This window comes from Ptiloglossa arizonensis, chromosome 6 (genome assembly GCF_051014685.1).
Source record: "Ptiloglossa arizonensis isolate GNS036 chromosome 6, iyPtiAriz1_principal, whole genome shotgun sequence".
Taxonomy (NCBI): domain Eukaryota; kingdom Metazoa; phylum Arthropoda; class Insecta; order Hymenoptera; family Colletidae; genus Ptiloglossa; species Ptiloglossa arizonensis.
Window position 1 is genome coordinate 19,346,954 of NC_135053.1, and position 27,801 is coordinate 19,374,754.

Below are 27,801 nucleotides of genomic sequence, written 5' to 3' on the forward strand. Positions count from 1 at the left end.
TGTTCCTATATGAATAAACTTCATGTAGTGCCTCTAATATAGTAATGTCATATTTGTATTTATTATTTTTAGAATCTTATTTTAGAAATGAAGAAAATATCCTAAAATAGAAAAAGTTTATTTTTACAAAATGATACAAACAAACTATTGTCAAATTTTTGTAGCAACTATAATTTTGCTATATTTGGGTAGTATTTTCAAACCACTATTGATAATAAATTAATTATAAGTATTTGTTTTTTTTTTTTATTAATATTAAACATTATTTTGTTATAAATTGTAACTATTAAGCTTTATTGTGTTGACATATATTTATTATATAATTGCCTATATTAATATATATATCACACACGCACGCACGCGCGCGCGCGTTTCATTGGTAAATATGTACTATAATAGCTTTCAGTATTTCATTAAGTTATGTGAGTAAATAAATCTCATTTTTTTAAAATAACTATTCAACATAATATTACACAATGCATAAATCACAAATATTATAAATGTGAAATAATTATTCGAAAATATAAATATCCTTATATTATTTTAATTAAAAAATGTTTAAAAATAAAATATATTCAAAAATTTAGCGAAATTATTTTTTTAATTTTTATAAATTATTTTCGACTTATTTTATCCTTTGAGTGTAAGAAATTTAAAGTAAAAGTTCAAAATTACATTTTAAATGAATACACAATAACATAATATAAAACAATATATTTCATTAGTGCAAGCAGCACTTAAACAATCAATAAACGTATTAAAATTTTTTAAAGAAATATGTACATTGTATCAACACACTAAAATATATAAATATAAAAAGGAACAAACAGATTTGACACGATCTTATATACTATACAGCGGGTCAAATTTTTTTAACGGAGTAATGTTGTGAATGTACTTATAAGATTTGATGAATTAATTTTATGACGCGCAATAACTTATGCATGTATTAATGTCATATCTAAAATGGCCAGTGTTTACTGGCGTGTTGAAGATTTGTAATAAGAACTATTTCGCTTTCTAGTAATAATATGTAAAAATATTCTACACTGTCGGAATGTTAATGTCCTTTTTCTAATGTCGCGCTAACATAAATAATATATATTAATCGCACTGTAACTTCGAAACGATAATCACTTCTTGTAATACCTAAGATTTCCTCTGAGAAGATTTTAATATGTACATTAATAGCAAATATCACATATTACAACTTTATTTAGAATCTTGTTACAATCCTAACTTGATCGGCATATTTCCTTTTTATCATATCTGCTTCCACTTTATCTCTTTTCCCTTGTTCACTATGAGATATTCCATAAAGGAAATAAATGCCAAAACCTGTAAGAAATAGAAATAATTAAGTATAAAATATACTAATATTTAATTTGTTTTGTTCTCTTAATTGCTATTGGTATGCATACATACCAATAAGCATCCAAATGGAAAATCTGATCCACGTAAAAGCATCTAGTTGCAACATCAAATACAGGTTTATAAAAATACTACAACATGGAAGAAGTGGCACTAATGGTACCTACAAATAATAACAATAATTAACCATATATTATTTTTTGACTTTTTCAAAATGAATTTTCACAATACCTTAAATGCTACTTCAATCTCTTGGACAGGTTGTCTTGCAACAGCTACTAAATTCAATAATAATATTATCACAAATATGACTAGTATCACAGTTTCTATTAGATTGTTGCCAAAGGCTCTTGCACCTACATTATTAATAAACAACGCAATAACAAATATAATAATACCTGCAATAACAATAAAATAAGTATAAGAATATATATTGATTCTGTTAAGATCTTTAAGTTATAATTTAAGTGAATCAACTTACACAACATTGTAATACCATATTTTGCAACTTTGCTAGAAATTTCAGTTATTTCTTTTTGATTGTGCAAATTGAACATTTGTTTTAAGATGTTGACTGGTGTCAATTCATAATTATTCATTGTTGTTATAGAATGATTGTTAGAGACACAGTCTTTTCCTTGATATCTAATGATCAAAATATAATAAATACCTTGCAGCTACATAATATTCTATTATTTAACATATTCGCCACTTAGGGTACTTTGTTGATTTTCCACCCATTATTCAGAAAACAAATAGATTATATAACTCTATTATAATTTTATAACAAGAAAAACAATTATGTTTGAAGAATTGATTTACTTGTCAATCACCAATATGGTAGTGAATGTGTCAAATTTATTATCTCAATATTGCATTTTTAACATTTATTACACTTACCTTAATATTAGAACAGATATTGCCACTATCGTATATGCTAATAATGTTCCAATGGACATCATATCTATTAATTGTTGAAGATTAAATATAAGAGTCATAGCTCCTGTAAATAAACCAGAAATCACTGTTCCAAATATAGGTGTCATCGTTTCCGGATGTACACTTGCAAGACGTTTAAAAATTATTCCATCACTGCCCATGGCATAGAGTATACGTGGTAAGGGAAACATTGCGCCGAGTAAACTCGTACACAATGCAAATGCCGCTCCAATATTAACGATCCATTTGACGGTAGGCCATCCAATTTGATCGAATACATATGGAAACGGTGCGTCGGCATCCTAAATATATAAAACGCTTTTCATAAATGATGACTTATAATACAAAATAATACGAAATAATAAAAACTAGATTTGGCGTATCGTGTAAATGCTATTCATTAATGTCTTGTTAGAGACAAAATAAAAAATCTCATCACTTATAATAGCTCGGTTAAACATATGCTAAACTTCAGAATGTAAATAAAAGCAGCTGACAAATATATTATTTAATTCTGAATAAAAGAGGTTTAAGATTTATTAATAAACTAAATTTGATACAACGTTCAAAATGATGAGTATATCATATTCTTGAACTACTTCAAAATTTTTAAGAGTTTCAAGAACTGAATATTTTACCGAGTAATACAATTATTTAAGTAAGAGATTAACTATTTTGAGTAGTGCAGTAAAAAGAACTTTGAAAGATCTAGCTGCATGTGTGTACCTGATCATAATAAGGCCACATCATAGTTAGAACAGTAGAAATACTGAAATAGGCCAGCAGGATTATAATTAAAGATACAACAATAGCTATGGGTATGTTGCGTTGAGGATTTTTAGCTTCTTCACCAGTGGTTGCCACTGCATCGAATCCCACGAAACCATAGAAACATTTGGCCGCACCGATCATAACTCCGCTTATACCAAAAGGCATGAATCCACCTGATCCTGCATGTGTTACTGTCGCTGGTATATCTTCTATCGGTATCCTCCAATTCGCAGGATCCGCTAGAAATTCAAGAAAAATAATATTTTTTTCAATACTTTTGGTTGTTGCTTTCTTATTCTTTTCTTCAATCGTTTTATTTTTACCTTTAATGGCTCCCGCGACTATAATGATGACAATGGTTATTAAATTCACAACTGTAAATATGTTGTTTAAGATCGAGGACTCTTTTACTCCTATGCTCAATAAAATGATTAATAGTATCACTACCCCGAACGCGAAGAAGTCTGGATATTCGGATAGAAACGAAACGTGAATAGGCATAACGGAATGAAGCGTCTTGCTAATCACGTTTCCTATCAACGCGTCCAAGTAACTGCTGAGTCCTCGAGCAACGCTTGCGGTACCTAAAGATGAGAAAAATGAAACAAAGAGATTGAAACTGAGCTACACAATTTTCTCAAAGCGTCATGTTTAATCGGTCTTAACATTACTATATCATCAATCTATTATTGAACTTTAGGTACAAGAAAGTAACTTTGCTAAAAATAGAAAGTTAAATATTGTTTGTTGGTATTTCTTAGTTATATAAAACGTATATTGCATTTATTGATTTAGTTCTTTTTCGTTTCAACCTATCAGTTGGGAATTTCTTCATATTAATGAAATCAAGTTTTATGTTTCTTGTTCTGTGTTTAATTATATTTTTATAGAATATTATAGTAGAACCATACTTAATTGGTCTCCCACGGAGGTACTTGTTTGCCTCTTTGTTTGAGAAACATAGCGCGTGCTTCAATAGAACCGCGCAAAGATACGAAAAACAAAGTGGTGGGGGTATGTAAAGTTACAGTGGTGGTAACCCCATGGTGGCCTTAAATGGCCAATTGATTTTAATACAATCAAAATAAATCCAAGCAAATAGTAAAAAAAAAATCAGTATTTTGACATTTCGAAGTAAATTTGTTGTGCTTGGAACGTGAATTGTAAATACAGAAAGTGTAAATATATTTGTTAAAAATGACCACGTTTTTTTACTAAAAAAAAAAGAAAGGGTAGAAACAAAATTAATTATTTACGCACCGATTACATACTCCAAAATTAAATTCCATCCTATAATAAAAGCGATAAACTCTCCCACCGTTACGTAACTATAAACGTACGCTGATCCTGCCTTGGGGACTCTGGAAGCGAATTCCGCGTAGCACATCCCTGAAATTCAAACGAAGGTTTTTTTCATCCACACATGTATTTAATACATCGTGTAAAAAGATTTGTATGTTCATCGATTCAAATGACTATCCAAAACAATGTGCCGTACATTTGGCGCAAAAACACGTTTCATCGTTACAGACGCACGATACGCGTTTATACGCATTTCTCTTGCGCATCACGAACCTAGAAAGGACCGCTGTGGGAAACGTTTCATAAATCTGACGATGAAACGATACTTTCGCGTCAAACCTACAATTCAATCGTTCGATAATAAAATTTTCTATAATAAATAAACCGTATTCTGTTCACCTTTCGAACATTTGTTCATTCATCCAAATTGTTTAGAAACATAATTCTCTAATTGCACCAACTGATGTATCCGTGTTAAATTTATCGCTGGCTACAGAGCGGAAAACACGCTTAATAAGAGAAATTCGTATTAGCGTCAGTATACGTGATTTCCGCTAATGCTTCAGGGATCACAATACTCACGGTTAACAACAAATATTTTAACTATTTATAACCAAAGATAGGAAAAATTTGTATTTCGATAATGAACAACTTTTCATCCGTTACTTTTTTCTTCATAAAAATTAGAATTTGAATCGTATCAGTTTTACCAAAAAAAAAAAAAAAAAGATAACCGATAAAAAGTTAAACCTCAGCTAAGTACGTTCACGAGAAGTTATTAATCCTCTTACAAGGATTATTAACGTTGTTCAAAATCAAGGATCATTGTCATCGGTAATTATTCACATTAGATTAAAACCGGTTTCTGAAATCTCGATCGATAAGAAAGAAAGAAAGAAAGAAAGAAGTTGCCGATTTTCGAATGACTAACGGTCGCGGTAACGATCGCGATGACCGATTTACCGGCAAATGCGGAAGCGATGGCGGCAATGAGGAAGGAGATGCAAACTGCTGGACCGGCCGTCTCTTTGGCGATGCTGCCGGCGAGAATGTAGACTCCGAGACCGAGAGTCGAGCCTACACCAAGTGCCGTGAGATCGAATAAGCCTAGAACACGGGCCAGCTCGCCTTTGCTCTCCTGGTTCTCCTCGATACGCCTCCTGGAGAGCACCTTCCACATTCGGCTCGCCATGCTGAGCCTCCTTTGTTTCCGTTTCGTTGTTCCTTATCTGAAAAAGAATCTCCGTTTCTGTATTCAGGCATCGTTGAACCTTGTGTTTCGTCAGTCGATTTTCTTCCGACTTGTAACAAGGACGCGGGCACAGTCGATGGAAACGGGTAATGTACAGCGTGTTTCTCGTGACGCAGTCAAGCGACACGAAAGTTAACGTAGCGTACAGTAACAGAAATATTCGGACACTTGCTACGTTACTTAAGTTTCTTGGAAACATTCATCGGGAGGAAATTCTCAGAATATTGCTTTCTCGGAAATTCTCGAGTCGGAACGGTTAGGGACGGTTTGTTTACAAACGCGGTCGATCGAGTGTAGTCCAATAAATTACATTTACCCCGCTATTTAATCGTTGTGTCGTCGTTCGTCAAAACGTGTTGCATAAAAGAAACACTGAGGGTGTGTATCCAGCAGTGGTACGAGAAAACTTGTTTTCATTTTTTGAGAATTTCCGAGAAAGCAATATCGTACGAATTTTTTCTCGACGAATGTTTTCAAGAAAATTAAGAAACGATACGTGTGTCTGAATATTTCTGTCGCACACTGTATGTATATTGGTTATTGAATGCAATAATCAATGCCGGTTGACAGAGAGAAAGAAAAAGGTGTAGTGCGCGGAACGAACATAACGATCTCGTAAATACTGTAAGTAGCAAAGCCGGTAATGTCCTTGAACGCAGGACGTCAACAGTTCAGGGCCGACATAAAATGATCCTTTGGGGCGCTATGTTCTGGAGGACCCCCCTAGAGCCCGCGAGTTCTTGGAAGAAAACAAGAAACAGATTATATAGTACATATCTGTCGAACCATACGTTATTTGGTAGATCCTCCGTCTTCCATTAATTAATTGTAACTAGAATCATATTTTTAATCGATCCCACCCAAAAGAACTGAAGAAATTATTTCAGTCGTGTTCCAATCGCAAAATATTTACTTCACTGACAGATACAAATATTGATTTTTTCAGGTTTTCGTACCCTCTTTTAATTAACTTGAGAGCTGACTAGTTCTAACGTAATTGCAACAAAGAAAATTGCAAAAATTATTAAATTTATTGAAAGAAATCCTGAGTACTTCAGATCTAATCAAAGAAGATTACGACACGATCGAAAATATTGTTGCTTTGTTTTAAATTTTTATCGAAACAATTTAAAGCCGACAAACATTTTAAATTAAATCTTGACAATGTTTGATGTTCATCGGACAGGTTTGGCGATGTTGATAATTAAAATTCATATTAATTTAAATCTGAAATCGAGAAAATCGATTCGTTTGGAGGTACATTCAATATTCAGTTACGATAAATATGACATATAAAATGATATCTTACTTTAGTGCCACGTATTTCACGGTATTTTGAAACATGAGTATCTTACAATCACAAATCAGAAGTTCTTTAACCGATAATCAATGTTCAAAATTATCAGTAGATTATAGATTTTTTTACATTTATGACGTGTGTATCTATGGAAGACGTGTGAGAATATAAAAAATCTATGTAAAATATTTTCCATAAAATAATGTAATAATATTAATACTCCATTTTTTATAAGTGCATATTATATTGTTTATAGGTGTAATTATCAGTTTGTACTCAAATGTAATTCCAATTGTAATTTCGAGGAAAAAAATTACTAAGTCGGTGGCGGTATAAAAACAACTCATTAATACATATTTTCAGTTTTTTTATCATTTTTCTACTTAAATCTTCACCTTTTGCTATTTAGTTTATTTGCATTCCATTACAAAATTTATATTTTTACTTTTAATATTTATTTTATTCTTATTTTTTAGTCAATATTTGTATACTTTATCACTATTTACGTATTTAATGAACATCGGCATCTGGTTCTAATTTTGTCGTTCTTGTTTTTCGTTTGTTATGTCCTTGTATGAAATAATTTTGTTTATCCCCATTTTTCGTATCACTCGAGTGCCTTTCGAGTTCGTATCTCTTGCATCCATAATACTACAGTAGAATACACACCTAACAAATACATGGTGAAAAACAATGCGTTTTGCACCGTTTCCCATTCTTAACATGTTCCCATCGCGAAAACAAGTACGATAAAATATCTATTATTCGTAAAAGTAGAAGGAGATCAGAGAATTTTCACAAGGTTTTCGATCCTCAGATGTTTTTTTCTATTCTCTAGAGGAGTAAAGTGGAACGCCTATTATACGAACAAGTAGGTAGAGGGGATAAGAGAGTCTTTCAATTGTGTCATCTTCAAACTTTTCCTATCGTACAAACAAGTATGGCAGAACTATGACTTGGCCGAGTAGTGGACAACGTGCTTTGAAAAATTAGTATTCGTGCAATTATCAAGATAATCAATTCAGTAAGAAGGCCTTTCTCTTAAGAGGAATACTTCCACCATTAATATTAGTCGTTGCTAAACGTCTATCCTCTCCACTTACTAACACAGGGCAATGAACAGAGTTCACGTGCAAGCGTCGAAGTTGGATCTGAGATGTTACTGTACTTATGTACTTGAACGATTATCCAAACAAATCGTGTCTTCATATCTCAAGTACGCAATTGTCGAAATAATTGGTAATCAGATGATTAATGTCTACGTAAACAGAGCACGGAGGACAGACGTGTTATCGTATGCACACAATGCGTATTTATCCGTGTGGAAATGGATGAACTGAATTACAGATACCTTTCGCGTTTCTCGTTGCTCGAGGTCACAGATTTTTGTTTGTCTTTTTATCGTTGAACGCGTCAAAAATATGCTTACAGTAGTCACCCTCCCCCCCTCTCTTTCTCTACTATCACCGTTACTATCCCATCTCAAATAAGTCTCAACAATAAAATCATTTAAGGACAAAGAAAAAGAGATTTAGATAACAAATTAGCACGATGCTCTGCAATCGTTGGGCATGACTATCACAATATTACTTAACGAAGATGTAAGGTAAATGTATTACCAAAGAACCATTTAAAACCATTTTTTTTTTTCGTTCTCACGGAATGATCGCGCTAATATTATCATAGAATCATGTACCAGAAAATCCTAAAATGTTTCAGTAATTAATTCCTTACACTGATGATGTATATAATTATTGAAATTCTTGAAAAACAGTCTACTTATTTCGACGAATAAAATTATAAAGCTTCTAATGTTATTTTTGAAATTTGTTTTGCAAAGAGTCCAACTACTGGTAAACTATCGGATACATTTACCTTAACTGGATAAAAGCATTTTTTATTAATTATACAGTTTTTCAAGGTTCAAGAAATATGGTGTCTGTTTTTTCATTTGTTCAATATATCTGTCGATAGATCTATATGATACGCGCAAGACAACGAGGTAATATGAAATATATATAAATATTTGTGCATTACTCCCCGACATACGCATACAAATATCATACTCAGTTGTATAGCAATACTGAAGCTTGATTGAAAGGGGGGGAATACTGATTGAGTCATGTAACCCTTGTACTCAACAGATGGGTCGATCAATATGTCAAAGATTAATAAATTTTCGCTATCACGCGTATTATCTATTCGTCGAAATCAATAAATAGTGATAAATATACAAAAGATAGTATTAGTAGAAATTTCAGGAAAAAAAAAGCACAGTAACTTTAAAAGTGTATTTCTCGAATTGTAGTCCGTGTAAACCTGAAAGAAACTAAACATCATAAAACTTTTAAATAACTGAAATTTGTTCTTTTTTAGCTATCATATTCGCATGTTTGAACTCTTTTTTAATAACTTTCCTATCGTCTTTTGAGACAGTGAATGGATATTTTTTGTTCTGGGAGACATTCTTAAACGTATGAAAGACCCAAAAATTACCGTCTTTTAATGCTCTCTACTAAGAAGATTAGAAAAAACTGTTAGTTCAATCATCAGCCAGCAGACAGCGGTTATCGTAGTAGTTTCGAACGTAGGGTTTAATGATACACTAACGGCCTCTAATGTGTTAAAATGTTTCACGAGTTTCGGTAACTTTTTCTTTACATGCCAACAGTATCTACAAATGAAGAGAATTGCAAGAATTTCTTGCAATAGTTGCATAAATAGCTATCGATTTCCATTAGTCGGTTCGTGTCAACGTTAAGAAGCGAACGTGTTTAATATTCTTAAGCGTACATATTATCACAAGAAAGTATCGACGCTGCGAGTGCGTGAAAGAATTGCCTTATGATTGATTTACTCCACGCTGTCAGACTGTTCGTTGCACAACTATGTACTTATGTCCTAACCAGTAAGATCTTTCTTTTTCTTGCCAAGTCATCAAGTATGCAACCAAATTGCATTCAAGTACGTTTTTACGCGTTAGAACGTGTCTCGTCTGTGCAAGCGTAGGAAACCACGACGATCAAGGCTAATTTTGCGAGAACGGGATATCAACACTTTTGCGGCGTTAGATGTTGACCTCTTATTCGTGAACGGCGTACAATATACATATGTATGTACATGTCCTCGGCAGCCGAGTTGCGAAAGCAGTATTCAGGCGGCTTTATAGTACTCACAAAAGTAGACAAAAAATATCCAACCAGCGTAGATCTCCAAATGTACCTTGACGGAGATACAGAGAATTTATTACATTTGTGAAAATCAATTGTAACAAAATATTATACATCATGGTGCACAGACTAATCTTCAAGATTTTTTGATTTCGTCAATACCGTTAAACTTTTATGGCGCGATTTGAATTTTGGGTTTAAATGGAAAGTAGACGCGCTGAACACTTTTTTTTTTAGAAAGTCGAAATAAAACTTCTGATTCAAAATAACCCTCTATCTTTATTTCGCTGTATCCCCGTCAAAATTGATTAACAGATCTATATTGGCTGTATACTTTTTGAATTTTTTTATGCATGAAAGTGAACAATAAAATCGTCTATTTTATCTTAGTTTAATTTCGGACCGGATTGCGGTTATGATATAACGAGCGGTTATGAGTTAAAGCGCGTCGTAAAAAAGGATTAAATGACAGAAGACGGTAAATGGAAATTAGTTAATTGGAATAATGACAGGCGTGTAATCATTGCGATTTGTCAGTTCCACTTCTGGACAGCGAAAAATCTTTTTAAAATGGCATCAAGGATATCGACACTGATCATGTGACTACTAAATCACCTAAGATCTTCAAGTTACGACACTATTTTGAAATTGTTGTGCATATAGATGCCAATAGATTCCAAGGAGTCATTTTTCATGTACCTTCCTTAGAGACAATTACAGCGATGCTTGGGTAGAACCTACGACAGTTAAAGAGGGAAGTAGATATTCTAGGAATTTACCATTATCTATCTTTGGCTTATTCATCTCCAAGTACGTCAGAGACGAGATTGAGAAACGGCGAGAACGAATGAGATACAATTAAAATGGTGGGGATAACTACAGAGGGTGAAAAAATAAAATTCAGAACTTGAAGAGTTTATAGTATGTATCAGAATTAGATAGTAATTGATTATTTTTTAATTACTTGATGATCGAATTATGATCATCCTGTAATCAAGATAGTGATTAAATATTATGGAACGCATGTGATCATGAGGCATGATTAAGTCACTGATAATTAATCACAATATGATTAAACTTTCGATTATGATTGAATTAAAAATTTCAGAATAAAAACCTAAAACAAACTAGTGAATGCTTAAACTATTATTAGATAATTAAAGATTACATATATTATTTATAATTACTAATAAGTCTCAGTAATGACTAATATAGATAAAAAATAAAATAAACGATTTTACTATCATTGCATTAGTTCAAAATTATTTCTTGCAGAACACCTTGTACATGACAAGTAACATATTATTTAAACTTTCACAGATTCTTAAATGAAATTATTTGATAAGGATCGGTGGCATGATCTAACCGTAATCTGAATTACTAGAACTTTATCTTTTTACTTCGAAATTAACTTCTGTTGGCAATTACTATTCATTGAATACCAACACGGGCTACGTAACCACGTTTTGTTCATTGTGTTTCTTGAGATCCGTTCGTAAGAGCAATATAAAAGTTAAGGAGGGCGTACATATGTGTATAATACATATTTTTCTTTAGCTTATTTGTACAAGAATTCTCAAGGCCCCTCGATCGTTTACATCTTTGTGAATTACCTTGATCCCTTTAAGCAGCGATCGTGATCGGTAATTCAAAGGAAGAACGGACTCGTCGTTACGTATCAACTGTTTTACGCGGAACGCATCCCGATAGAAAAATTTATTCCAACCGCACGTGATTCAACCGCGATTAAGATTCTATGATAGTTTGCTATAATTATACTGATATTCGCGATATCCGTAACGCGTACATTTCGATAGATAAAAACATGACGCATTAATAATGAATTATCCTCAATAACAAGAAACAGGATTATCGTAATGGAAAAAATGCAAGTATCGAATTTCTTTTTCCTTGTCGATGCATCTTACTAGAAACTATTTCTATCGTCGTTATAAATACTTGATTGAAAGTGAAATCATTCTTCCCGGTGTTTGTTCCTTAACCTCGAAGCTAACTTCCGCGATCTCGAGCCTCGATTCTGTCCACATTTATGATGTATTATTACTTGAAATAATTAGAGATAAATAAAATATTAAGAACGAAAAAAGTAACGTATAAGAAACACACCGTTCAATTTTCTTGATGTTTACCTTCGTTCAGTCTTCGTCTTATCCGGGTATGTTGCCAATTATTTTGAACGATATAAAAGTTTTTGTATTATTGTACACATTGAAACTCTTTCGGTAACTATTATTTATTAAGTGAACAACCTATGCATCAAACAATGTTAAAAATTTAAAAACAAAAATAACATTCTGAAAATTCTAGACTTTTATGATAATCGTCAATCACCTGATGATCCCGATGTTATTCTACGTTTGAAACAGTTTCGAGGTGCACACTCGTGGTTTTGGATAAGCCGCACAAATTTTCACGTATTTACGCATGTTGATACATGTTTTGACACGGGTCTAATTATCGAAGCAAACTCGATGCAATTTTGGCCAACAGGTTTACGAGTTTTGCCTGCAAGAAGATCAACCGAAATTTACCGATCTCGAGTGACATTGGCATAAAGGGGAGCCAAATAAACCGTGTAATGCCGGTGCTAGTCAACGTGACAAGGTTACAGGCCAATTAAGGCGAGGCACCATCGTACCGTGTTCCCATTGCGCGATTCCCCTCAAACGATCCTCATCGTAATCTCTTTATTTATAATATGTACGCAAGCCAATTACCAATTTCACCAATCGCCGAATGCGACGACATTCTCTTCAACGAGTTTCGGTGAAGCACTTCTATCTGGTGTTTTGTGAATATCTGTACGGGTTTTGCACAACGATCGAGCTTGAAAACTTGAAGTCAATAATTATAGTTTGTCGGCACATGGTTAACACGTTCCCTCCTGTGCGAGTTGCACGCGCCACACGTTGGACTTCCGTTCGTGCCGCCTGAAATCTTTACTATCGTGTTACAATGGTAACGTGGGACATACGCGACCCACGCGGTATAAATGAAAAGCCACCGAAAATCGGTACGGCAGAGAACATATTAATACTTTACGAGATCAAGGATCAAAACCGAAAGACATGAAAAAAATTAAAAAACAAATTAATTTTGTACGTTATGTGATCGCAAAATTTAGGAAAACAACTTTTCTAATTTAAATAATTTGAATATTTAACACAATCAATCGTGAAAATATCAAATTTTAATCTCAATAAGTTTACGAGATTTAAAATACAATTTCTAATAAAAGTCTCATTATTTCGTTTCTATTATTCAATTTTTCTTTACAAAATAAACATTTTGATGTACTAAGAATAATTAAAAATTAAAACAATGTAGGATAAACGTAGTTATAGTAAAAATATACACGAAAGAATATCAAGTATATACAAAAAGAATCTCCATTGTTCTCTATATAATTACACTCACAAGAAAAAGTATACTGTAGAAAATTTCACACAGTATTTCTTTCCTCGAACCCTTGAAAATATCCAATGAGTTTTTAGGATTGTTTTCATCATTATACACAACATGTGACACAACTTTTACCTGCTGCGAGGAGAGTACTAAAAAATAAAAATACGTTGAGATGTTGTTGATCCCTGACCAATTCGACAGAGAAAGAGAATTGAGCACGGTGAAAGTGTGAATTCGGGAAACAAAACGTCCCAATTAAATGGAAACTAGAATTAACGAGCCGCGACCATATTTCTGTTTACGGTTTCAGCGAGTACATCGCTTCAAGAGATATAGTAAAGTATAAAATCTCTTTGGTTTGAATTCATTTGAGAAAGAAGTGGCACGATTTAAAGGAAAGTCTGGGTTAACAAGATGAGAATTCATAAAGTCATATTGCGTCGCGAGAAGAGTGTGAAAACGAATGTGTAGAGAAATTTTATTTATCTGGATTAACGTGAGAGATAGAGAAAGAAGCGTTGCGGATGTAATAAAAGTTAAGACTAATAGAATTAAATTGGATAATGTTATCTCGCGTTGGGATAATATGAAATTGAACGTAAAATAAAACCTTGTTATAATAAAACTTCGATTATCCAGGGATCATCAAATGGTATCAATTCTATTATCTGTATTTATAATCTTATACATTTGTGTGCTAAGAAGTGAGATCGTGCTTCTTTTGTTTCTCTGAAGAGGTTAAGTCCACTTAAAAAACTTGCCTAACTTTTGTGATAATAGCACAGAGGCAAACGAAATAAAGGTAAAACAAAAAATAATGACAAAAATTAAGAGTAAAAATAGCATTAAAAATTAATTAAATAAATAATTATTTCAATCAACTTAAGAAATCTAATTGGAAAAACGAATTGTTTAAAGTAAATGAGAATTATTATTATCCAAACTCATCAGATTTTGAATCACGAAAAAATAAATTAAGTTACACACCGATCGGTCCAAATCGGTTTATTTGGGAATATCCAAGTTAAACGAAAATTCGGATTATCGAGAATTTCATTAGCAATTGCTTTATCGTATGCAAATTTCGTTACGTATATATATAAAAAGCAGTTACTATGTACTGATCTCATATCCGTATAACGTCAGTTCGGTACTTGTTGATCCTTGAAATACAACGAGTCTGACGACATTCTGCGCTAAAATTGAGACCTGACAATATTTTTGTACTTCCGTAACGATTAGTAAGAGGCGTGCAACACGCTATCGAGTGCGTTAAATGTAAGGTACAAAAAGTAGAAGAAATCAAACATAAACTTCAAATGATCGTGATTTACGGTCAGAGAGTTAGCGCTGTCAAACGAACGGGCACACAGATAAACTCGCTTTTTCCGAGAACGGTGAATTATCATTACGTTGCAGCGAGGAGAGGTTACGAAGTTACAGGAAAATGTCGCAAGACTCCCTTTTTGAGATATTTCTCCTTGCCAAGGTATCAAATGTTGCGCACGCAACCAGTTTATTGCTACGCGGCCTGAAAGCAATAATGAAAGAGAAAGGAATTCTTTCAGTAGCCGCACAGCACAATTGTAATAAAAAAGGAAATCTCTAAGCACATGGTAAATGCTGTATGCATCGCGCGAAATTGTATCTCTACATGAATCTTTCAATCAATACGATGAATGGATACGGATCCAAATTGGAAAACAAATTATTTGATTATTTCTTTATTGTTCAATTGCATGATTAAAAAAAACAAGTGATTAATAATAAACGCGTTCACAGTTCATTTCATCTTTCTTTATCACATCACTCTGGGAGTAGTTAGTTAAGAAGTTGGGGAAATTGTATTAGTACCAAACTTAAAGTAACCGCAATTTGTCGCGAACGATTAATCAGGTTAAAATGAAAGTCGGTTCTGACGATCTCTATATTGATTATAGATGCATTCCATTCATATGAAACAGATGCCACTGCGAAGCCGTTAAATAACGTATCCTCAAAGAGCGAATCTCTATGTGAAGCAATTCTTTTATTTTGTTTAAATTATTAAGATTTCTGTCGAAAAATTCCTATCAAATCAATGGAAAGATAGTAAGAATCTACAGATCTGTTAAAAGCACGGATCAGTTAGACACGAATCAATGAGATAAGAGCAACAAGTGATTCCATGAATCCAAATAATTAAAGCCGTGGCACATTATTTGAATTACTTTGATTTATTGATAACATCAAAGATTAAAAACAAATTAATTTTTAAGCTAAAGCAACAATTCGCTAATCGATTATAATGATATTATAAATTATAGACAATCACTGAAATAATTTGAAATTTCACAATGCCTAACTTCTGTTAGGCATTTTTCGTACTGATTTTAATATTAATTTAATATTAATAAAATTTCGTTTCTTATTAAACTTTTTGTTTTCTGATACTAAAAGTTGATTATCTTTTAACTATTGTCAATACAAAGTACTGAATAAGAAAGTGTTTTATATCGTAAAAATATATTCAACATGTGAATGAGCCATGAACTCGTTAATTTCCATCACGATAAAATATTGCAAAAGAGTAACCTGGTATTTCTACCTTTACTGACCACCTGCTTATCTAGTAGAGAAATGTGTGTAACATATATATACATATACACATGACACACAAACATAATCTATAAAATACGTACACGTGCACGTGCACGTGCATTTGTGTACACTTTCCGCGAAATATTGTTATTACGTTTTGTATACATAATTAAAAAAAAAGGGTAAACAGAAGTAGAAATAATAACTAAATAGCTTGATTGTGTTTTTCGAAAAAGAACGTATGTAAAATATACTGGAAATAGAATTCGTGAAAACATATATGGTTCAAACACTTGTAGAGCCCGCTAAAATGACACTTTGTTACAAACTGAAGGATAACTTTTGTAGAAGATACATATCATTACTTAATATTCCTTGTTCAATTGCGCAAATTTTTAAATAAAATTTAACGACGTAATAAAAATCTTTTGGATTTTGATACCCGATTCTCAATGAATGTATCCATAACGCAAGTACAAAGTAGTCTTACCTTATTTCGGAGATGCGTATTGGAAGGGTAACCAGCCGCGTGGGAAACGTCTCATATACGAAGACACTTTATCCAGGCAGGATGGACATACGTAACTGAATCGGAAGTAGGTCGACACCGTGGAACCGGTCGCACCGGAGTACGATCGCGAACTAATAATGTGCTCTAATATAACGATGTTCGCTTCCACCTGTCTGCTAACTAATAAACTTCAATCACCTCCCACCATGATTTTAAAGCGACCGCGTTAACGCTCGAAAAACTTCAGGTTCCCCGCTTGGGGGAAATATGTCTGTATTATTTAGATTCATAAAAACAACTCCTACTCTTTTATTCCCTTTCGCTTAAGCAAACTTCTCATCACGATTACTATCGCGACGAAAATGTATTAACAAAGAAATTGATTCGTTAATTCAGAAAACATGTTACGGAAAATTCGTAAAAATTTTGATAATTAATTTTTATTTATTTAAAATGTTAAACAATGTACCGAATGGTATGAAAATGTGTTGTCTATTTGTTATGCAAATTGTCTGTTGATTTGTGTGCCGTGTGATAATATATTTATTTGGGCAAGTAATAAATTAATTAAAAAACTAATGTTTAGTTATCTAAAAATATGTTTGATAGAGAATAGTTTCTGTAAAGAAAGGAATAAACAATTATTCATTATTATTATTGTCTTTCCACTTATTTGTTCCTCTTTAATAAGAGGAGATTCCTCATATAAATGACATCAACTAGTTCTACAGTATAGGAATTCATTGTACAGAACTAATCATAGATGATCGTATTTCCTATTGAAGTATATGGTACAAGATAATTAAAATTATTAATTTTATTCTACATACATTGAGTAAATTATGTTCTGTTTATGGACCTTTGATATGTATCTGGATTTGTAGCACAGCCTGGGCATGTATGTAAAGATTCATGGATGAATATCTCACAATCTATACAAAATGTTTGATTACATTTATTGCAAATGTATATCTAGAAAATGGTTTTAAATTATATTATGCATAGGTAGACATACTTTTCTAATATTAAATTGTATTTACTAAAGCATACCTTTTTATCCTTTTGTGTAATTACTTTTTGACAGCCATAACAAGTTGAAAGGGTCCCGTTAAATACTATTTCTTTAAAAGGTTCAACTGGGAATAAATAGTGATAAGATCGAGCTAAGTGAGGAGCAGATACTAAGGTAAGTCCACATGCTCTACATTCTACAGGAAGTTCACAATGTTTGCTAAGACATTGAGGGCAAAGATATCCTGTACTCGTAAGTTTAACAGATTCATCTGCACTTTCTGCATGACTGTAAAGAATATTTCTTATTTTTATTAGGTAAGGAAAACATGCTTTAAAAATCAATAAAATATACAATTTGTTTTTTTCATAAACTAGTAATCTAAAAATTATATACCACATGCAAACTGCCATACACGTGTCAGTTGTAGAAGAATGCAAGGCATGATGAGGAAAGCCCATTTTCACAAGAGCAGCATCCAATCTCGTTGCAGCTGGTGGTGGATCTATGTGCATGTTCAACTGTTCTTTGTAATGTTTATCATCCAGTGCAACACCGTGTTCTCCACCAGTTGCTGTTGCCATTCTTTTACAAATGTATAATTCAGCAGCCAATCCTATCACACTACATCTTACACAGTCTGATTTCATGTTCTAAAACCATAGCCAGTTGTTAAACTATTATGATATAAGTATCACAGTGTGCACAATAGTGCATACTTGTATAGTTTCGTTGATGTCTCTTGGATCACATGTTGTAAGTGCTCCTATAATTACAAGTATTTCTTTACTAGCATGTGATGGTAGAAGACGTAAAGACTTTAAAGCTAGCTCTAGAGAATTTTGTAAAGAAGGTTCGCCTGCTGGTTGAACTTGTTGCATAGCTCGTATTTCCTAAAAAGGAAAAAAAAAACAGTATTTAAGAAGGAAAACAAAATAACGATATCAATTTATAAAAATTTACCTTAACATGTTTCTTTGAATTTCCAGCTAATTCGCTTACTTTTTCTGCTCTTTTATTTCTTGTAACAATTACCCCCAACTGGCTTATGGGATTTTGATAAAAAAACTCTTCAATAAAATCTTCTAAAAGCTAAAAATAGATAATAAGAATAAATAATACATCAGAACAATTAAATTAAGACTCGATTATTGTTATTGTTATGAGAAATATACCTTCAGAGAACATAAGAAACGAGTCGGCTTCAAATCTTGATTAGACATTGATTCGGAAGCATCAAGAATTATATAAAGGTGCCTCATCATTCCTAATCTGGCACCAACCTTTCTATCCATCTGACGTTTTCTTTTAGCATTGTGAATAATATCTGCGACAGATGCTTCCAATAGTCCGTGATCATCTTCCTTAATTGCTTCCCTTAATGAAGAATTATGTACATCATTTTTATAAGCATTATAAAAAAAAATCAGGAATGAGTTAATAAATATGATCAAAGTGGTTGACCAATTTTTAATATTTTATTTGCAGTAAAATAATTTGGTCACTATTATACAAACACTTTACAAAATTTAATACTACAATAATCAAATATGTAACAATTTATAATTAAACTTAAAATAAAATAAAATAATTTTAAATGTATTAAATATTAATAAATAAACGATTTAATACCATGTTTTTTCATAACCAGTCTCCCACCGATATTCCTTCTCTTCTTCTTCATCAGCCATTTTTTAATTTTTTAATACGAATCTATAATAAAAAATGCAATTTGTTTAATCCAAACATTATATTTCAAATATTTGTACCATTCGAGAACATGCTAAATTTATGTTGCTGTTTGTAAATTAAATCGCAACGAATTAGGTTAATGTTGTTTATATTAATGTCAACGTAGAAAATTACGTGTCAATATCACAATTCAAAGAGACCATGCTAAAGCATTTTGGTACTATTGAAACAATTACGATCTAATGTCGTAATTACAATAAAAATTTTTAATAAAATACAATTAATTCACATTAAAATATGCATACATCTAGCGTGCAACTTTCGCGGGTGTCTGGTCAATACAAGAATCTATTATTCTAAATTTCTCTTTGTAAATTACAGGAAACGTGTCGTAAATAAAAGCAAGGCATATACGTGTAAAATAAAAGTAACGGCTAAAGGAAAGAACAATTAATCATACACAGTTCATAAATCTGCGTGCAATAACCAATGACTATTTGCGAAATGGTCTTGACATTAATTAACATAAACTTGCCTTTTCTATACTCGATCCGATGCCGGAACATAGGCGAACCCGATGAATAAAAGCGGCAGATTTGAAATTGATAACGGAGTATTTGCATTTAAACCTTCTTTTTGGATATAAATTCTTATTTGTTCTTTGATGAAGTATCTCAAGTATAATATTCCAAACGTAAGAAATGATTTTATAAAAAAATTATCGTCGTTAAAGCAATAGAAAACTATATTAACGAGTAATATTTTCCCGCCAAAAGGTAGGTTGTGCCGTGGCGGGCAGGCGCTATGGCGCCACCGTCGTCAGACGCGATCACTGTTTTCATCCCATCTCGTGCGGCGACGGCAATTTTCCAGATCAAGAAAGTCTGATTTTTCTACGGTATATCGGGCGTAAGTCAATATCATTGGTTTGAGAGTCGATCCCATTAAAATCGGTATCGGACAAGTGTGTTCGAAAAATATTCATGGGTAGACAGGAAGTGAATAGTCGAGGAGAGTTTTCGTGACGAGAGCCATCTTGACGAGCATCGGCTTGCTCGTGATAGACAGAGGACGAGTCTGCGGCGGCGACCACGGTGGCGGCAGCAATGGCATCGTTTCTAAATGTTTCTGTAAATTCTAAACGGCCGTGTTATCTGCAGTTAGAATAGTCACTTTTATCGGTAACAATCTTTCACGGGTGAGCCGGCTACTATTTCAAGATCGAATTATCTGTGAGTTTTATTCGTTGGTAACTTACGCCACTGGCCGCGTTTACAATGACTCCATGCTGTGTCCCGACGTCTTACCATTTATGCGGGAATTCGTTTAGTTTAAATAAAAAGTTTCGCCGGATACGGTTCGTGATAGCTCTTGGAATCGCAGGCGGTTTACAAAATTAACAATGGTAGCGGTGTGTGTGCGTGTAGTGAACCTCCGAATCACCGTAACAACGGCAGTGGTGTCTTGTTAAAAAATGTTCGCAGTTCGATTTCCACCGGCATGTTGCCTGTAAATTTTTCCGAGGCCCGCGAAACTTTGAAATCCGAATGTTAAATTTTTTTAATTTTTATTCATATTCTAGCATGAAAGTGAAATGCTGATTCCTTTAAATTGGTTATTTAAATAAAAAAACATCTCCTTTTTACTAAATTCTGCATATTGCCGAAAAAATGTATCGACAAAGTTCACTGATGCATTGCTTAACTAATATGAATTAAATATGTCACATGGTTTTACTACATATAAAGTAAACATTACGATTTCAATTTTGTTGCAAATAATTTCCCTTTATTTGATTTTCTTATATTACCCATGAATTAATCAACCAATTATATACAGCTTTTGATTAAAATTTCAGTTTGCTGTGTCAGAAATTAATAATGTGCCAAATGTGTTACCAAACAGTGAATTTTATATTTGTGGTACAATATTTGTCTAATTGCTCAAACGAAAGAAAGTATTTGTATAATTATCAAATAATTGAATCATGTTATTAGTGTTTACATTTCCATTATGTAATGAATGCAAGTTTCTCAGGGTAAAGAACGAAAGTTAATTTTAATTTATAGAAAGAAACATTGCGGATAGAGACAGAAATACTATATTGAACAAAATGGAGGGAGGCGATGGCCCTTCAGCCATCAGTAGCAATCCTACTGCTATTAAAGGTAACATTTATAATTTATCTATGTTACAAGGTTAATATATCAACCGCTAGCCTTTGTTTATATCAGTCTTCCATAAAGAAATTTATAAATGTCGATATATATTAACAATTTGTAAACAAAAGAACAATTTTTTTGTGATATTAAAACTTAATTGTAAAATATTAAAAAGAAAACAAAAACAAAAGAAAATTTATTTTGATGTAGAGTCATTATTAAAATCTGAAACTTCTATGAATGTGTTCTTTTGAACAGTTTCGTAATTAGTAATTAATAGATTTATAAATAAGTCGGTAATTTATTTAGTACATAGAATTAAGGAATCTGATATACTGACCCTTCTTAATTTTTGTAAATAAAGAAATAACTTTTACATGTCTTAATGTTAATAACAAGATTTTGTTATGTTATTAGCTGCACAAGAAGAAATGGGAAGGTTAGACGTTCTTGTATGTGGACAGTGCCATTCAGTTTTTCATTTTATTGAGGAATTTCAAGAGCATCGTACAAAGGAAGGCGCTTGTACTCATATATCGCATTTTCGTGAAAATAGTAATGTTAGTAATATTTTTAAAATGTTTTATAAATTAACAATATTAAAAGACACAATAGAATAAGAAAGTCATTGATTTTATTACAAATTTTCTATAGAATGAACAGAAAGCACAAGTGTGGGCTTTCCTTTTGTGGAAAGATTCTCAAATTCAGCAAGAAGGTCAAGATAAAGACTCAACAAATTCATGGAAACTCTATCAAAAATGGTGCAAAATGGATACGCACATAAGGGATTCCTGGATTGCAGCTGGAAAAACCATTCAAACATTTACAAAAATTAGTAATGCAAAAATGCAGGATGTACCAAGACAAAATCAGAGTAGTAATGCAGAAGGTAAAATTTGTGCAAGAAATATTTTTATTGTAATTTAAATATGAAATATACTGGAATTCATTGTTTCATGCTTGTATAGGAAAGCCAGTGGTTGTCCGTAAAGTTATTAGAAATGGGCAACCAGAAGAAGCTGACAGTAAAAAAGATGGTAAGGGTTTAGAGGCAAAGAATCAAAAACATTATGAATCTTTTGATACAGAGGGGGAAAAGAAGGAAAAACCAAAATTAAAACCTTCTATAAAACCTAAGGTTAGTTAGATTACATCTAATTAATCGAATGATTCTCATTTCTATACTTATTTATAAAAATTAATCATTTATTGTAGGGTAAATCTAGTAAAGCTGGCGACGAAGACCGGGACTCGAGCGACGAAGAATATACAGTAGAAAAGATCTTAGCAAAACGTTTTAACCCAAAAAAAAGGTGTTCAGAATATCTATTAAAATGGGAAGGATATGGACAGTAAGTTTAATGTGCAAAAAATTGCATAGTAGTAAATATAAATAAATAATTACAATGTTTTTTATTAATTGCGTATAAATAATTGCAGTGAGCATAATACGTGGGAGCCTGCTGAGCATGTAGCTACGTGTAAACATTTATTGGAAGAATTTGAAAGAAATCTTGCTAAACAAAAAGAATTGAAGGCAGCACAACAGCAGGCTAATGCAAAAGCAGCAGGGCGGGGTGGTCATCCTGCTCAAAAAACGGTTATAAAAGCGGAAGCAAAACCTGGACCAAGTACTGCAGCTCAAGTAGGGTAAGGCAACTAGATTTTGCCTATTACTCAATGAACTGGACACACTTCATGTATATTTTGTAAAAATTATATTTTAAATAATAAACTCTATATGTAGGCGACCAATGCGCTCAAGTAAATCAAAAGCAATGGATCAAGTGAAACAATGGTGCGGTTCGATGAAAGACGAAGACAATGATTGTACGTATATTTTTATAAAATACTTTTTAAACATCGTAAAATGTTTGACGTACTTTATAAATATGGTAAAAGTATTAGTAACACAATTGGACATAATTAAGACATGCTATTTTTTTTTTAGTGTTAGGGAAAAGGAGAATGGACTATTCCGAGAGCGATTCTGAGGACGGGGGTAGCAGTGCTGCAAAACGAGTAAAAGGTGACACAGGTAGTGATGAAGACTGGACGGGAGAATCCGAGGAGGAGAGACTGTTGGGGCGAAGCGACGTGATTCAACGAGCATTCAATCGTGCCAATGCTCAATCAAACGGTTCTAACAGGGCAAGTGGTTCGTCTTCAGATCTTGCGACTTCGTTGGGACTTCAATCTCCCGAGGGAGCAAAATCTAACCAACCACCAGTTTTGGTGGCAAACGCCAAAGGAGTCGTTAAAGTTGACCCGAAGCAAATGCCGAACCTAACCTCTGGCGTCTACGTGATGTCACGAAAAGATGGCATCATCAAGTTGGACTCGTCCCCTAGCGGGAAACTGGCCGTGAAAGGTTCGCCAACCGCACAAGGTGTTTTGATGGTTCAAAATCGGGATAATACTAATGTAGTGAGGAAGCAAGTAATATCTGCATCGCAGTCGAATTCGGTCACGCCGGTAAAAGTGGTTTCCAAAATGGACGGAAGTCAAGTAGTAACCCAGATGAAAGTAGTTTCTAAGCCTGTCGCGGGTAAAGCAGGAGGTACACAGAAAACAGAGCCTATAAAGATCCAGCCGAAACCAGATCCGACACAGTTACCGCAGATACATGTCGTGACCGCGGTGCCGGCTCCTATAACTTTACAACCAAGAATAAGTACAGGAATACGTCCTGGACCTGTTACAGGCCAACGTAGCGCGGACGGTCGTCCATTGTTACCCAGACCACCACTGCGCGCGACGACACCAACTAGCGTGCTCGGTATCGGATCGACGATTCGCACACCTGTTAGGGCGCCAGCCCCGAGACAAGTTCAGTCGCAGCAAACGCGTCAGGTGCTACAAAAACGTACGACGGCCGTTACCACGCAAAGTAACTCGGTGAGTCCTGGAAATGTTACTCAGATTAGACCGAAGTTCACGGTTCTTAGTCCACAGCCGAAACAAGTGGCAAAGTCTGGAACTAGTCCAGTGCAGCAGGCTAAACAGCCACAGAAAACGCAAATTGGTAAGCCACAGTCATTGTTATCTCCTCAGCAGAAATTACTAATGGCAAAAAGGAAAGCTCAAGAAGCAGCCGGTATCGTTAAACCTGGCGGTCGTGGTTTGTTAGCGGGCGCTCGCGCCACCACTGGACGTGGTAGAGGGAAACTGGTCGACACATCGACGGCTACTACACCGGGAAACAAACCGAAAGAGAGCAAATTGGCGGAGGGTGACGGTCTTCACATGGAATTCCACGAAGTAGGCTCTGAAGAAAGCAGCAGTGAAGGTGAACCGGAACTGCCACCACCTGAGGCTGACACCATAACCACCGCGGAACCCGACAGTCCACCCCGACCGTTCACATTGTGTCCATTGACGGGACGTATTATCGGGCCAGACGGTGAACCCGTCGAACAGCCAGCGGAACCCGAACCTGAACCGGAACCGACGACACCGTTGTCCACCGTCAAGACGCCTACGTCTACTACAACCGAGAGCATAGATGTAGCTGCTACAACCACCACCGCAGAATTGGTTCTACCTTCCCTCGATTCTCTTACAGAGGCTGGTGGAATAATGAGAGTTGAAATGAGCCCGGGTGGAACAACAGGCACCATCGTTCAAACGAGCGAACCAGCACAAATTAACTTGTCGAGCGTTGCCGTTCCTGCTCCGGATCTTCCTTGCTTGGATGATACCGCTCCCGCCGTAGCTGCGCCAGTTACCACTGCGACGACGTCTTTAACCGAGGCGACGCCGTCCAGCGAAGCATCGATCGCGGCCGGATTGTCAACCGCCACGGTAACCTCAACCAGCACAATAGCGATCGCATCCACCGACGTAACCAAAACCGAGGAGAAAGTACCAGAAGAGAGGAAGGTATCCGAGGACGCGTCGAACTTAGTAACGATAACAGGCGAGGACGGAGTCGTTTACCAAGTGACAGGACAAGCAGAAGACGGGCAGACGTTGCTGGTGACACGTGACGCCGATGGCGAGCAGCAATGCGTGTACGTCACCACGGAGCAGCAGGGGGATGATGGTTCGGTGTTGACGCTGGACCATGCCGTGGCGGAAGCCGTGGCGCAACTGATACCCGACCAAGTGAACTTGGCCTCACAGTTTTATGTAAAAGAGGGTGGAACGGAACCGGCTGAGAACCCGATGGTGATGTCTATTATGGACAACGCAAATACAACCGACGTGACCGAGGGACAGGAAGATGGCGACGGTCACGGACAAGTTGTAGCTCAAGTTGTGCAAGCGGAGGAACCTACTCCAGGTAATGTCATTTATTTTGATTATACACGACGTGCAATCTTTGCGTGAACACTTTTATTCGTGTAACGTACGATCTGCGCTGCATTCGACGGTTTTAGCAGTACTGATATTATACTCTTCTCGCGTTATTGTCAGGTGGCACCAGAAGAGTAGTCTTACTCTTACCCGATGGGAATTTAATGATGACCGAAGTGACGGAGGAACAGTATGCTGCGTTAGGACTCGGCAAGTGAAGAAACACTTAAAATATCGACACACGAGGAAAGAATGAAACGATTCATGCATCGAACTACACAATTTACATGGAAGTTGTACGCTTAAGGGTGACCGTGGGTTGTATATATGTAAGAACGTTCACTTCGTACAATTGCAATGGAGAAAAAAAATTATTGACATTTTCCAGCTAAAACGGTCGCGAAATGTGAAAAGTTAAATATAGCTGGTGTATTGTAAAGAAATAAAAAAAAAAAGAAATAATACAAAGAGGAAGAATCACAAATACAGAAATCTAGAGTTTAGATTATGATAAATGACTACGTTTTAGAAATTCATGTCTCAGTGTAAAACAAATCCGCGGGAATTTTAATTTGTATGTTTAATTTATAATAACGAGAGCAAGGCAGATTGCATAGGGTTAAAACGGAAGGAAATATCACAACTTCGATAACAAACACCATTATACAACGTTTGAAGTAAGCATTGTATTTGTAGGATAGTGAAGTATAATCTGGGGTTTTATATTTTCCAAACGATAATAGGCTTTTAACAAAGACCTTTATTCCCTGCATACAAAGTCCAAGCTTCCGACGTGATTGGCAAACAGTGCAGCATGGATGAGTCTGCCAGACAAGCTAAGATAATTATCGGAACGAATCGGCGCTTCGAAAAAAAGTATAATGTAAATACTGAAATTGATTACTTCTATCGGGGACAAATTTTCTCGTTAAGCTTGAACCTAGTTTGACTCTGTGCTGAACATTCTCACTGTATGATCGGTACGAAACAATTATGTTTCTTTCTTTCCAGCTTGTATTGCTCTAATACGCATAAATTGTTTCATGAATTCTTAAAATTTAGTAAATTCCTTATGAAAACGCAGAAACATGTTTTGCGTTTCAATGGACTGTGTATGCTTATCTATAGATTAAATAAGTGCACTCTTATTGAAGGACACATAATTTCTGAATCGTATAAGGCTTAAAAAAAAAGAAAAAATACAGTGTTGTTTAATGGAACATTACGCGCGTCTGTCTCATTATTAAGCCCATTCCTTTTCAGCTTACTCAATAACATTAAGGACTTTTTCCGATTTTACGACGCTTATTGAGAACCAAACAAAAAAAAAAAGAAAAACGAAAGAACGCTTTTGCGCTGTATGCTTCTATCAAACAAAGTGTATTCATTTTTTGTATGTTAGATGAACTTGTAAACGATGGGATATCGTTATACAACGTGTAGTAACGTTGTAGAAGATTCATGCTCCGGTTGGATATATGTTCTGAACGATCTGTTCTCGCTTGTTTGTATTGTTAGATTGTACGAAGCGTAATCTGTAATGTTGTATACGTGAAACCGTACATATGATGTTTATGCGTGTCAAGAGATATATGAATTCAAATGGAAAGATTCTTTGTATTCACGGATCACGAATCATGATAAATAATGTAAGAAGTGTACCTTATGTGATTGTATCGTGATGTCGAGCAGAAGCAGCGGTTTTCTCGACATTCATAGGGTTAAACTAGATGCAAGCGATAATTATAGGCAGTCTGAGACTCGCAATAAACAAAGAGGAAAAAGAACTGCACCGAACAAAAACAATTATACATATATCTCAGTGTAAGAAGAAACTATTTTGCACCGATGTACGGCCAGGAATATAAAATCCTAGTATTTTACTAACGTAACCCTTTTGTACATAGAACTTCATTCTCTAAACCTTTATATAAAAATTGTTTCCAAATAAATCATAATCTTAAAACTAATATGTGTACCTTCTTCTGCTGTAGCAGTTAATCCTCATTCAGCA

At 34.4% G+C, this 27,801-nt stretch overlaps 3 protein-coding genes across 16 annotated transcripts; 1 reads left to right on the forward strand and 2 right to left on the reverse strand.

Moving 5' to 3' along the window:
- Positions 1-705: 705 nt before the first annotated feature.
- Positions 706-16,965, reverse strand: Slif (cationic amino acid transporter slimfast). Its single transcript, XM_076313410.1, has 10 exons — positions 16,599-16,965; positions 5,347-5,612; positions 4,342-4,470; positions 3,405-3,665; positions 3,037-3,320; positions 2,272-2,612; positions 1,853-2,016; positions 1,603-1,769; positions 1,426-1,534; positions 706-1,338 (listed from the first exon to the last, which is right to left on the reverse strand). Exons 2-10 carry the CDS (start codon positions 5,573-5,575, stop codon positions 1,217-1,219), a joined length of 1,806 nt encoding a protein of 601 aa, XP_076169525.1. The 5' UTR covers positions 5,576-5,612; positions 16,599-16,965; the 3' UTR covers positions 706-1,216.
- Positions 16,966-17,101: 136 nt separating this feature from the next.
- Positions 17,102-20,763, reverse strand: Ssl1 (general transcription factor IIH subunit 2 Ssl1). 7 transcript variants are annotated; one of them, XM_076313417.1, is made up of 9 exons: positions 19,629-19,774; positions 19,264-19,344; positions 18,807-19,008; positions 18,595-18,723; positions 18,351-18,524; positions 18,028-18,284; positions 17,670-17,919; positions 17,450-17,551; positions 17,102-17,238 (listed from the first exon to the last, which is right to left on the reverse strand). In XM_076313417.1, the coding sequence occupies exons 2-8, from the start codon at positions 19,320-19,322 to the stop codon at positions 17,471-17,473; spliced, it is 1,152 nt and encodes a 383-aa protein (XP_076169532.1). In that variant the 5' UTR covers positions 19,323-19,344; positions 19,629-19,774; the 3' UTR covers positions 17,102-17,238; positions 17,450-17,470. The 7 variants fall into 7 exon arrangements, with proteins under 7 accessions (XP_076169532.1, XP_076169526.1, XP_076169529.1 ...); XM_076313411.1 differs by having other exon boundaries at positions 17,450-17,591; XM_076313414.1 differs by lacking the exons at positions 17,102-17,238; positions 19,629-19,774 and adding exons at positions 19,859-20,460; positions 20,582-20,763 and having other exon boundaries at positions 17,270-17,591.
- Positions 20,164-27,757, forward strand: Chro (chromodomain-containing protein chromator). Of its 8 annotated transcripts, none has more exons than XM_076313407.1 (11): positions 20,194-20,555; positions 21,393-21,491; positions 21,903-22,045; positions 22,140-22,377; positions 22,457-22,626; positions 22,704-22,840; positions 22,929-23,138; positions 23,236-23,318; positions 23,440-24,048; positions 24,193-25,773; positions 25,908-27,757. In XM_076313407.1, exons 2-11 carry the CDS (start codon positions 21,437-21,439, stop codon positions 26,003-26,005), a joined length of 3,324 nt encoding a protein of 1,107 aa, XP_076169522.1. In that variant the 5' UTR covers positions 20,194-20,555; positions 21,393-21,436; the 3' UTR covers positions 26,006-27,757. The 8 variants fall into 8 exon arrangements, with proteins under 8 accessions (XP_076169517.1, XP_076169522.1, XP_076169523.1 ...); XM_076313408.1 differs by having other exon boundaries at positions 20,195-20,555; positions 23,440-24,386; positions 24,543-25,773; XM_076313409.1 differs by having other exon boundaries at positions 20,195-20,555; positions 23,440-24,386; positions 24,546-25,773.
- The last annotated feature ends 44 nt before the right edge of the window (positions 27,758-27,801 follow it).